Here is a 13922-nt window from a genome sequence, read left to right as displayed (position 1 = left end):
CCGGTATCGAAAACGCCCTCTGCTCTTATTACGTATCCATCTCTCTTTCGCTGCTGCGCTGCCGCGACCCTTACTTGTTATATTTCTCGCCGTTTTCCACGGTCGGATTATTGTAAAATTATTTGCAAAATTCGTCGAAAGTCGTTTCGCGGCTCCGGAAATATGGTGAAAATATGAAAGGATATGTGTGACGTGGTTTTTGCGGTTTAATCGAAAGAATAAAGACAGAACGTCGACGCAACTGGAGTTTGGGATTTTTTAGTCTTTACGACGATGTTAACCTTCTGATTCATCTTCAATATTTCATTTTCTTGTTCACGTCAAAATCAAGTGAATCCAAACTTGTTACTCGGTGTAAAAAAATTCTCATACAATCTAAATGTGACACACGATTGCTTAAAACAACGATAAATCTGTGAAGTGAAAATTACAGTTGATGGACAGATTATTGATAATTGGTACTCAAGTTACAAACAGAAGAAAAAAAAAATGTACAATGAAAGTGGAAAATTAGCGGTGCAAGTTTAATAGACCGAAATAAATTTAATCGTAATTCGATATCCCGTCAACGAGTAAAAAAGAACATGGCATTGATACTTGCGAGTGATAATTAAAAATTCCGTGATTCGTAATATTGCAGTGAGTTTACGTTATTCTGCAATATTTTAAGTTGGCTGTAACATTTCAACTTTAAATCATCCTAAAACTTTGTGCAACATGTTTTTAAAACAGTGTCTTATATATTAGAAGCAAAGATTCGTACTTATTCGTGCGGTAAAATTTTTTTTGAGAAATGGAAGAAAGTTGCGATTATCCTTTCATATATTTAATTAATTCAAATTGAAAAGTATAAAGCCAAAATTTTTTCGTACGCATCATTTACGCTCACGATACAACGTGTAATTGTATGACAGGATTCCGTTGAAACGTTTGCCGCGACGCGACACGATGGGAACGTTAATTAGGCCCAAAAAATTCAGGCTTTATGGCTGAACAATAGTTCGTCAAATTGGTTGTTTCTTTCATCCCGGCCCGTCGTCTTGCACCAACAAACGATAATTTTCGTCTTCTATTGTCCCTGTGCGCAGCTGCTGCTGCTGCTGCAGCACCATCGAGTTTCTTGTATTATTCCACCAGACTCCGAGCTAGGCTCCAGTTTTCTCGAAGGTTATTACCCAAAAAGCTGCGCGTGCGTTATTGCTGGGATTAAAAGTTTAACGCGATCGAAACCTGAGCGCAAAATAGGAAACGAATATTTGTAGATTATGTCAATTATTTCAAAATGTCGATAAATTTTGAAAAAATGTTATAATTCGGCAGATTTATACCGAGATAAGTCGTTGTTTTCTTACAGTTCCGTATAAATTCACCTCGTATCAACAGTTGTACGAGTAGCAGACAAAGCTATAAGCGAATCGCAGATGTTAAACGTGTTGATAAACGTTGTTATTTTTGCACTGACTTCTGTAATAATTATTGACTTACGACAAACGGATGTTTCAACTGCGCCGCGTGCACGTTTTAAATCTGCACTCTGCAGTTTCGCGATATCTATGTAGAACCGAATATAGACAGGCTATCGTACCTAACGTGATGTGGAAATAAACTCCGCAGCAGAGCTTGATTAGCAGGATTTGAGATTCATGAGCGTCGTGAAAATTTTGCCAAGACCGAAAATCCCAATAAAATGATAAGCGTATAATATTATGGAATATTTTTTAGACGGTAGTCTCATTTGAATAAAATTCAGTCGCTCGATTATTAATTTAAATCTAAAATCGTTTTAAAGCTAGCACATTTCTATTCTTTCTTTTTATGTGTTCAATTATCATACGCTTTTATATTACTGATCGAAAATGATTTTCTATTTTACTTACTTGCATGTATGTGTAGTATAATATTCTCTGCATTTTTCCAGTCAATCAATTCCAATAATTATACTTTTTTCCGGACAAATTTTGACGTTGCTTGAAACGTTGCATTTTTCTTCTCAAAGACACTAAAATCTAGGAAACTATTGAAGAATTTCTACGTGTAAATTTTTCTTACGCATTCCACATTCTAAAAAATTAATAACTCCATGTTTCAACTGAAGATCAACCGCGATCTTTCTCATTATTATCGTTGTTATTCTTAAATCGTTCGCAACGACCTGCCGTATATGGAAAAAGACGTAAAATTTTCACGACTGCCACGCATTACAATTTACGCTCTCCATTCCGCAGTGCAACAGAAATACGCATTCATGCTAATATATTCCGTAGTATAGAGGGATTATTTTTCGTTACAGAAAAGGCATAACGTGTAAGTTGTAACCTCCCTCTGGCAAAGAGGGATAAGGAAAAAGATGAAGATATATATATATATATATATGCGATTCCTACAAAAATTCTCTTCCTAATTTGGCCCGGTTTGTAGGATATAAGGTACGAATGTGTCGAGCTGCTGGGCTGGTTAACCCTGAAGACATACGAGCACGCGTCATCGTTCTCTTCTCTTCTTTTCTCTTCCTTCTCTCTCCCTCTATGCGTATATATAATACGTATATAATATACAGATAAAGCGCAAATTGAAATCTCCCGAAGGAGCTGAGCGCGGGGGGAAGAAAAAAAGTGGTAGTGAAAAAATAACTGCACAGAATTTATTGATACCAAAGTGACTTGTCTTCCCTCCACTTTTATCCCCTTCTCGACGCAGCGGAGTTAGTTAAACAGCGACCGTAGAATTCTCGGTTGAATTTAGTGTAGATTACGCACACGTGGTTAACGATGCACCTGTAATTCGACTCGATTCATGTCATGTGGGGACACGTATTTTCATCTTAGATCTTGTACAAACACGCAGGCAGAAAGGCGCCTCGCGTCGAGACGACGCCGTTCCCGCATGCAGTCAAAGACTGGTCTTCGAATCCACATCGCAAAAACTAGGCGCTCCCTTCTTTTCTTCGTCGGTGAACCTTGAATTTAACTTAATGCCTCCTCCTCGTCCAGAAGGAGATGAACGGTCCAAACTTGCGGATTCTCTCTTCACTCGGTTGCCCATATTGCAATCATCCGGTGAATTATACGAGAATGTTTCCTTTTATGAGCAATTTTCATAATTCCAACATGTGATGGGCAATGGGTTGAAATGGCACGCGCGCGAAATGTTTGCTGTATTATTATCGTACATCGTACGTTTTATCTTGTCTAATTTTACGTTCTCATGCGGAAATTGTAATCGTACGATCGCCCCGATGTTTTTTTTTTTTTTCTTTTTTTTTTCACTCTTTCGGGAAGATCTTTTGATATTCGCATCTGCTGAAAACGATTTATTTGTTTTTTTTTTTTACCCAAGTTTGATTTATCTTTCGCACTTGCGACGGTTATTGAATTTTCGTACGTAAAACCTATCTACCTGTTTATCTGAAAATATATTCGAATTCTTGAATCATCGCCAACTGTGATAATTCAGTGAAAGTTGAAAGTTACGGCTTTCGCTAAGCGTTTATTGGGATTTTTTTCTTTACTAAAAATTGTCATAATAATGGCAATGTAAATGTAATGAGAACGTAATATGTCATTATTCACAACATTGAGCATGAAATATTGAAACATATACAAGTAATCAACTACAGTGAACACGTCGAGCAGAGGACATCGCAATAATCGTATAAAAAAGTAATCAACAATAGCTCGATAGGATTCCAATTGAAAGTTAACCCGAAAAGTTTTCAAAAGCGATTTATTTATTTATTTTTTTTTTCATTTCTAGAATAAAAATAATGTAATTTAGATGGGTAGATAGAATCGAAATGATTTGAAAAAAATACACCGCAACAATAAATCTCGATTTATTTTGTGCGTGGTTTGCAAAACAAAAGTTCCTTTCGAGGCTGAATTCATGACCGTAACGAATTCGCAATGTAACGTGAATGATTGTAAAAGTTGGACATTTTTTTTTTTCTTCTAGCACACAGTTCAGGCAGCGCGTCGAACTGGTTTGCATGAAACCTCGGAAACTACGCGAGTCTCTAAAAAGTTTCTTGGCCGGATGTGGGGGTGGTGGTTTTTCTTATTTTATTTTTTGCAACATGAATCTTATGTTACGAAACCGCTTTTTTACACGCGAGAAAAAATAAAAAAAAGTAAAATAAAACACGGAGAGAGGTTGAATGTCGAAGAGTAATACACGCTTTGTTGAAAAAAAAAGAAAGAAACACAAAGATTGGACAAAAGAGCATGAGTAGAGAATATTTCGAAGTAATACGTTCAATGCCCACGGTATTTCATATAATCGATATCGTTGGGGTGTTGTAAAATTAAATGTCCAACAATATTGGCGTAATGTAAGAAGTAAAATAATGTATGTATTTCAATGAACTCTTGTAAATATAGTCCACTGAATAAAATGAGACGTCCTAGATATATATAGCCAGTGAAATAATTGCACGAATCTGGTAAATATTGAACAATATTGAAAGTGTAATTCGTCACGAAGCCTCATCGACATCCAAGCTTTTGTTGATAATTTCATCATTATCTATATCCTTCATAACGAATTCTTGAAGACCAGATCTTCGAAGCTTGCGAATACATTGCCTCGTTATAGATAAATAATGGATGCTCAAGGTACGACCGGCTCGCGATAATATAATCAAAAAGTGTCAATTTTCGGGGAACCAAGCTTTTGGAGGTATTTTTTGCCCGGTGTCACGTGACCGATTAAATATTTTTACGTTGATCCATCTCATTATTTCGTAAAACATCGATTCGATTTGAAATTTTTTTTGCAACGTGATCGCATTGACGTCAGAAATTGCGCTCTCGGTCAGCTATGACCAATAAATGATCCCGCGAAGTATACGCTGTAAAAAAATGCGGTGTGAACTTGTATAAAATATTTTTTTTGCGTCAATCTAACACTATCTGATTTCTAAGTTCCGAATTGACCACAAAAATTGTTCTATAGTAGCTCACACCGTTCACTTTTGGTCAATGTTAATACTGCCAAATTTTTTTTTTTTTTTTTTTCTTTTCAAGTGTAACGTAATCGAACAATTTGCAAAATATATCCTGAAAGCCGGTCACGTATAGCGAAATAAACGAATGAAAAATCTGTACAATATCAATTCCCCAGAACGTATTTTCCGACAATCGCACCTTCACTTCACGACAAATTCCAAGCAGATTCGAAGTACCTACTCAAGAACGATATACACTGCATTGTCATACAGAAGCTTTCAAATCGCTCGCGCGACACCGCAAAGCAAGCAAATCCCAACAATATAAAACAACCGTACTACATCCGTCATAAGAGTAAGAAGGATTAGCGCGGGACGAAGCGTAGCTCCCCTGAATCATCGTCATCGTCATCATCGGCCGAGTCAGAACCAGAGCTTGAAAAGCTGCGGCACGAAGTGCATTGGGGCCCAATGCCGCGCACTAGAACTTGACTGTGCAGTCGCGAAAAGTAGGAGCAACGGTGCGGCGGTGTTGTATAGTTCCTCCTCCTCCCCCCCCCCCCCCTCTCTTTCCCTCTCTCTCTCCCTCTCTCGTCGACGACGACGTCGTCTCATCGTCAGCCTCGCGTTGCCGCTTCGTTGCTAAAGTCGCAGAAGGTGGAACCGCGCGCGTCGTCGTCGTCGTCGGCAAAAGGGGGGTGACGGTGGCAGCGAGGGCGTGATGGGGGGGGGGGGAGGGGGGGCAGCAAAGAGGGAGGAGGGAGTTTCAGAGTCAGTCAGTCAGTCGGTGAGTGGAGTTCGCGGCCAAACACCGCCGTCGACGCGCACTGCACGCTAAGTGCAAGCGAAAGCTCGATCACGGTTTAATACCCCGACCTCAAGTGTGCCGCACGAGACGTCCTTTTACAACCGAAGTGCGCATCTTCAGCTTCCGCGTTTTATATTTTTTCCATTTTCTCTTTCTTGTACTTTTAGTTTTTTGTGTTATTTATTTATTTGTTTATTTTATTTTCTTTTTTTTTTTTTTTTATAGCAATAATTTTTACACCGTCACACCTACGCACGCATCAATTCGACCAGAGGCAAATGTATAGATAGTTAATCGTACGTGTAAATACGTGTAATATCTCTCGAAAGTTTTTATTCGTTTTTCTCGCACCCATTCGTCCCAGATTTTTTTTTGGTCTCTGTTGTACCGTTTCCTTGTGGTATATAAGTCGTATCGCAATATATCAGGTGTTATACGTATATTCATTCGGAAGCGCTGACCGATTAATATTGCAAGATTATCCAGATTTGATTCGTCCCTTTTCAACATAATCGATGCCTTACTTATACGCAATATTTTTGAAGAACGTGTCGAGTCAACGTTGCTTCATTACGCGTATATATGTATACACACACGCATATGCAGTATTTGTGTGTGATTATTAATAACACGTTATAGACAGTGATTGACAAGGAAATGGAATCTTAACGTATAAACCGTAATCTTGTAACGACAGTAATATTGACAATCTATAAATTTGCAATGTGTAGTTAAAATTATAACGCAGATGAATCGTGTATTGTTATAAATAAGCATTCGGCTCGCTATAATTTGACAGTTGTTTTTTTAGTGGAATTAATTCATCGCCGCTCGGACATGCATGTACAGGGACACACGTTATATACACGGTCGTACGGAATACATATTTCATTTTGCATATATGTGTACATAATTTTGCCGCGTTTAATCAAATTCGCCCGTCCTGTCGTCGCCTCGTTTCAATGATCGTAGTTTCTTCTACCCTTCGTAATTAAATATACAACAACAACATGTAAACAAGATGTACGCAATTTTGTCCATCATTTCATCACGTGTTGTGTCCGTACACGTTTCACTCCGTTTTCATCAGTATAATACCGAGACTAATTTCTATCAAAGGAAAATACATTCAGACCTGTATCTTGTTACTCATTCTTGTCGTGTTTTATCATCTTTTCGCTTTTTCTCTTCCTTTTTTTTTTTTTTTCTTTTGCCAACGTCATTCGCAGTTTGTATTGTCAGATTGAAATTGACCGGGATACAACGAATTGCCTTTATAATACCGCGGCAGGCCCCGATCGGATAATGAAAAATGTGTAAAGAGAAAAAAAGGAACATGAATGGTGGAAGAAGCACGCCTGCCTATACACCTTATACGTATACTGTACATAATCACGATTAGCACCGCTCGATCGCAATCTCGTAAAGAGTATATTAATAACAGCAGTTACGATTAGTAGCGAATAACCGATTTCCGTCGTCTCGCCTCGTCGCGGCCGAATTCGAACGAGCGTCTGACCGTTGCCGGTTTGTTCTACTCGCCGTTTTATCTCGCATTCGTAGTTTCGGCGTCGTCGGTGGTGCTGCGAAGCCGTGAATACCGTCTTGTGGCGAATGGCGTTCTGAAAATCAGTTCGTGATATTGAATTGCAAGGTTTCCGTGCCGCTGAGAAACTCTAATAAATCACGTCTACGATTGTCGTTAGTCATTTTCATTCGTTTCTTCATCGGCTATCTCGTCGCTTAAACTGTCTGCGAAATTCGATTTTATTCGGTCTGTTTTTTTTTTTTTTTTCTTCTTTTTTGTTTCTTGTTAAGCGAATTACCTTGTTACACAACGTGTTGCGTAAAATGTATGTTTATTGTCGTAAATGATCGCAAAATGTACGAACTTCGATCGGTGGTTTGATTTTTAACACATTTCGTAGGATAATTTATGCTAGTTTTTCCTAAATTAGCGTGATTGGCAATGTAACGTCATTGGGATTGTGATAAAGTTGAACGGTATTGTACAAAGTGAGAAAGGAAACTTCAAAGGTGGGATAATTAACGGCAGCGATAAATTGAAAATCCAACTGTGTTTGTCTCTTTTTTTTCTTTATGTAGCTTGTTTTGAACTTGCGTTATTTATTAGTAAAACTTGTGTCTACCTGTACGCGTTTATTTCAATTTGAATAAACTTTCACTCAGCGATCATTTTATATTATTGCAGTTTCGAATATTCGCGAGATGTCAAAATTACTGCTTTGTATACTCTGCGTGTTAATAAAGCATGCAAAAATAATTATTATTTGCAAAATTTTTACTTATACGGCTTGTGGATTAAACCAAAATCCGTTAATAATATCACGATATTATAATATAGTAGGTATGTATATTATAAACAGTATACAAGTATTGTAAAATATTCCTTGAAACGAATGAAATAAGAAAGGCGAAGTAGTTTTCCAATTTACGCTTATTGTGTGAGGTTATTTTTTTATTTTTTTATTTCTTGTAAGTAGATATCGATGCGTATTTTCGCAGCTTTACACGCTATCGGCAACGCTTGCCGCGACTGAATAATAATATGAACAAGGTCTCCTGTCAATCACGAAGGTTGTGCTAGACACCTTCGTCGATCTGCAATAACAATTCCGGTTCTCCGTACATGTATGAATTACAATATTATATCTGTAGGTACGGGAAAAAACGGAAAACAGGAAAATTAAAGGAAGTCTGAAGTGCGGATATACTCGCTTTAAAAAAACCAGGAAATTCTCAGGACTAATAACTCATTACATTATAGATTTATTTCAGAAATAGAAATGAGATTTTTCTGACGCTGAAATGCGGAACTTTAGATTCGCTGAAAAACTGCACTATTTTTTATTTCCGTTTTTCGAAAATCGTCGTTCGTCGTTTTAATATATCAGCGTTTGGACGGTTTTGATTAAAAGTGTACAAATTACGCTAAGAATCTTGGAAAATTCAAACCAAATTCTAAATTTTAATTAAATATTTGCACTACAACAAACCACAACTCGCATCGGACATTTTTGATATGAAAATAATGACCAGATAAAACAAGATGCGAATTTTCAATTATCGAACGTACGAGAATGTAAATTTTCTCGCTTCGTCACACACAGGCACTCTCTTTATTTAATAATAATTTTACGTTTCTCTGAATTATAAAATCTGTGTTTAATTTTCACATTACACGTAACATTTTTCGATAAAACTGTTTGGTTTTTTCATTTGTTCGCCGACAGGCTTGCACGTAAGACGTATCCATATCTCACATTTACGCTCGGTCAATACATATTGCACGGCTGGAAAGTTCTACCTCATTTAACTATGGATAATCGATGTTATTATTGCGCTGTAAAAGACAGACAAGCGAGAATTTTATGCCACTCGTCGTGCCCATGTTCCACATAATATATTGAAACGTCGTCCGTATTCCGCGCTATAATATGCAACGTATAATACCGCAGGGTTCATCCATATGTAATTTCGCGACAACTTGCGTGGCGGTAAAATAATGAAATCTCTGCTTTTTATAAGTTTCGCGCGATACCTGAAAAGGAAAAAAAAACAATAAGACAAAATTCCGTAAATTCATTGTAAAGAAGAACGATAAACTTTGCCGTGAAAATGTTCAATCGGAGTATTTTCGAAAAGAGTGATTTAACCACCCTGCATAACTGTAGTAGGTGAACCTTTTACCCAGGATAGGTATATTGATTCGCGTGTTTTTAACGTCGTCGCGTGTTGCAGTCGGCCATTGCTCTTGGTAATCGTCCCTCATCCTATTATATACGTACCTCACGTACGTAAATATCCCCTCAATTGGCCTGCAAGATGCAGTCTGTGATACACGTCTCCGCCGTTTTCTTTTTCTTTTTCCATTTCTAAATTATATTTTCACTAATTGCAAAAATTTAAATACCTCGGATACGGTTCAAAAATTTGTTTCTGTTACGGCTCCTCTTCTCTGCGGTCTGTAAATTCAACTTTATATTCATTTCGTTATATCTATTTACTTTTGCATGTATAGAATATTGTGAAAGGCAGAGCGGTGTACGAAATACTTCAGAAAATTTGAAAATTATTATTCAAAAGAGCGTGTGTACGTTGAATTTCATGACGTATTCGTATTTTATTTCTGCAAAGTCTTGACTTATTAATTTGTGTAATGTAAATTCATTTGAGGTATCCTTGGAATTTTTACGAATTTGCATTCTCTCTCTCTCTCTCTCTCTCTCTCTCTCTCTCTCTCTCTCTCTCTCTCTCTCTCTCTCTCTCTCTCTCTCTCTCTCTCTTTCCACTTATTTTCCACGTTTTACACTTTTATTTTCCATTTTTTCCTCCATTATTTTTTCTCTCTTTATTGTTTTTTGCTTCGCCGGTTATCCGCAAGGTGCGACGCGGTCACCTTGACTAGCTGCTTGCATCGTTGCGTGGTCGTCGTTCCGGCAAACAATCGTATCGTTTTACCACCGGCGGCCCGCCGACGACTTGATAAGCGGCTGCTGCACGCGGTAATCATTTTCGCGTCTGGTCATTATTTCTGTTTCCAAATTTCTTCGTCCCCATGTTCATCGAAAATCTACCAAACGTCGGGAGTTGTTATCAATTTTTTACAAAACTGGATATAAGAAAGAAAAAAAAAAACAGCACGAATTATTACACGCGTATACATAAAGTGTATAATTCGAGTTTGAAATTTTCAACCGTTATATACTTGAAGAGTAAAAGAAAAAATCCACCCCGACCTTTGAAGTCTTCCTGTCGCGCGATGTTCGTTGTATGAAAAATGCTAATAGTTATACTTTTATACACAACCGACTGTGAGGATACACTGCGGACAGTTGAGAGGAATAATAAATTAACGAAATAGGAAAAAAGAATTGTAAAGTAAACGGGGTGGGGGGAAAACAGGGGGGTTGAAACAGAACGCGAAAATTTGCAAAAATAGGTTTGTTCGGTTGCGTGCACGCCGCGCTGCACATTATACATATATATATATATATATGTATGCGTATTCGCGATATTATACATATATGTACACGCACGAGAATATGATGGATGCGGATGGGAAACGCGAGAGGAGAGGGAGGCTGATGCGGTCGTCGTTATATTACATATTATAACCGCCCCGCGTTTGAGGAGGTTAAAAAAAAAAAAAAGAAGGCGGTTTATTATATGTATACGTATGTATCTATATACATAAATGACGACGCGTCGCCGGGCAAACGGCGCCGACTTCCGGCCGAGTGTTCACGTAGAGGGGAACTCTGCAGGCTTTTGCATCCGTTCGCGATGAGTGATGCACCGCGAATTTTTCATCCTTTCAAACTTTTATTCGGTTCTCTCTCCCTCTCCGATACTTCTAATAAAATAACTGCATTATTTGCAGAGTGCAGAGCGAAACGGTGCTCAATATTATCGTATGTGAAAGCAATCGATCGAATAATCTCGAACTAATATCAATATACATAGTGTGTATGTATACGTATAATATATTACACACTTTTTGCTTAGTCAATAAATTGCGCGTGTATATCGAGTACGGGGATATAAATTTCGCGAGCACGAAAAGGTGAAATAAAAGAAAAGAAACACCAATGAAACCTACAAGGAAATATAAAAAAGCAAATAAAGAATGGAAAGAGAAATAGCGAAAAGCGTATCGGATGCAGCATGGCTTCTGTACCTACGTACGTCCCTACATTTGTGCATCTGTTCACGTATATATAGGCTGTAGAACTAAAACTCTAAAAGCAATCACTCACGGAGTCATTCGGAGCCAAGGAATTCCCAGACGATGACCGGGCGACGAGTGTAAGGCTGGTCTGCGGGTCGAGTCGAACTCCTGTTGTCACACTTTTTCTTTTCGCTCTTGTTTATCTCGTTTCTTTTTACTTCACTTCACCTTGCGAGTCGGTATTTAGGTACCTGTAACCTAACTCATATCGGTATTCGCAGTAGTTGTAAACTGATGTTACACGTATTTATATGTAGTTATTACTTGCAAGTCGCCTATCGAATATGCTGTGCAATAAATTACTGTATTTTTTTTTTTTCTGAAATCGTTTATTTTCGTATTTTTGATACATTGAAAAGCGAATCTTTCCGATTAACGAAATGATTTGATGACGGAAGAAATTTCAATTAATCTAGTGGGAATAACGTGCGAATTAGTGACGATGAAAATGTGGCTTCGAAATTTGTTTCGGCAAATTTCAAAGTTATTTATGTTTTCGAAATAAATTTTGTCAATCCTTTCACAAACGTAATATAAAGTTACACGTGCGATTTTTATACGATAATTTCAGCTTCAGGATTTTCATCTATTACGCAAATTGTATTTAATAGGCGTGTCTCGCTGCAAACGCGCGCCAAAACGGATTATATTTTGCCGAATAAAAGATTGATTGAAAAGGAAACTTAAACTTATAATAATAACAACAGAAACAACAACGACGACAAAAGCAGTGACAAAGGGAACGAAAAGTGTAAAACATTTGTGAACGATACCAAAATTTTCTAACAAAAGAAAGCGAGGAAAAAAAAACGTGCCAGTGATTTGTCGTTATTTTCAAAATATACGTTACATATACGTGTGTGCAACAGTGTACAAAGTATCTAAAAGAGAAAGAAAAATTTCATTTGCAATAAATAAACGAAGATGCAGATTCTGCGAGAAAATTGTGTCGTAATAATAACAATTGTAGCGAGGAGATAATAATCGAATTGAATTTACATCGTGGATAAGGAAGAAAAAAAAGGAATAAAAAAGGGTGTTGAAAAGCGGGAAAGAAATACGCGAATTGTTCAAAGTGGCTGCGAAAAAAGAAGAATTCAAGATGATGAAAAAGGAGAAACCTATGATGTCCGTAACGGCCATCATTCAGGGAACCCAGGCGCAGCACTGGGCCCGCGGAAACACTTGTACGTATATCGAACATGCTTTTGCAAAAGATTTCGTGTAAATATAAATCTCAGGTAAAACAACCGCATCGAGATCCAAAAAGAAAAGGGTGCAAAACCCGTTTCCGAATGATGTAGGAATGATATTTTTATATTGCATTGGAAAAGAGGCTTCCTAGGCTCAAAGAATCGGTATAAATAGATTTGAATTCATTTGACTTTACGAATATTTTTATTGCTTTTTATATAACTATATACGTAGAGTGTCAAAAAATTTATATTCGATTGAAATGGGAAAAAATTTCTGAATATTAATCGGCAGGAAATGAATTACGTTGAATTGCGAATTGGTTTTGACGGAATGTTTTTTTGTTAGCGGTGATGAAAGAATCGTTAATTTATTGCAACGGAAAGACATTTAGTGAGGATAATTGACATTCGTCGAAACTAACCTTGAATGCATGAATATTCTGCTAGATTATTAACTTATATATACTTAATACTGGGTGAATTCGACTAATTGTAAATAATTCATTGACAGTCCGGAATAAATTGATTGGACTATTGTTCGATGAACTTGAATTTTTGTAATCCTGATGGTCAATTGTTTTTTTTTTTTCTTCTTAGCATTATTAAAACTTAGCGGACAGCAGACTAATTCGCCAAGTGAAATAAATGCAATTAGAGTAAAGTTTGCTCTCCTTAGGTTGAATACACGAATGAATGATTTTAATGTCGCGCAGTATCGCTTTAAAGATATTTAAGGTTTCACGCAGGAAAATTATTTACGGGATATAACGCACTTAGCGAACCATATAAAGTACGATCGTGATTCTTATGACTCAATAACGAGATGTTGCGTGTTAAATTGCAATGATGCAGCGAAACTCCGGTTTTCCCTGAATAACGTAACATCGGCGCAGCCGTTGCCTCGAAATGCTGCATTTATAATCTTACTCGAAGCTATCATCTTCCTCACCGTCACGCAGTTTCGGCTGAAAGCAAAATTTAACGAGGAATAATAATTTGCAACGTTGTCGTTCATACGACACGTAATACGAAAATGTAATAAAATTTATTTTTACTTATAGTTTATAAAATCGTATATGAGGTTAAATTATAACGCGGGCAACTTACTCTCGCGTGACTTCTTATCGCAGCACCGTTGTGTTGTATATTATATACATTAGGCGTGACACAACGTGCACAATCAACCTGCAGTCCAAGTAAAATTCAATACCTGCATTGCCCGCG

General features: G+C 37.3%; 1 protein-coding gene across 5 annotated transcripts in view; it reads left to right on the top strand.

Moving 5' to 3' along the window:
* Positions 1-13922, top strand: part of LOC107223290 (retinoic acid receptor RXR) — a 54591-nt gene that overhangs the window by 6397 nt on the left and 34272 nt on the right. Inside the window, exons 1-2 of one of the 5 annotated variants that reach the window (XM_046732545.1) lie at positions 5729-5856; positions 12074-12689. The exons of 1 other annotated variant lie outside the window; for it this stretch is intronic. In XM_046732545.1, coding sequence (XP_046588501.1) covers positions 12605-12689 — 85 coding nt within the window. In that variant the 5' untranslated portion in view covers positions 5729-5856; positions 12074-12604. Of the gene's footprint in view, positions 1-5728; positions 5857-12073; positions 12690-13922 lie in introns of those variants that run through there. 3 more of the 5 variants (XM_015662930.2, XM_046732546.1, XM_015662931.2) reach the window with 3 other exon arrangements.

The sequence above is a fragment of the Neodiprion lecontei genome, chromosome 2 (assembly GCF_021901455.1).
Source record: "Neodiprion lecontei isolate iyNeoLeco1 chromosome 2, iyNeoLeco1.1, whole genome shotgun sequence".
Taxonomy (NCBI): Eukaryota; Metazoa; Arthropoda; class Insecta; order Hymenoptera; family Diprionidae; genus Neodiprion; species Neodiprion lecontei.
The sequence above is the reverse complement of the archived record's forward strand: the minus strand, read 5'-3'. Positions and strand labels throughout refer to the sequence as shown.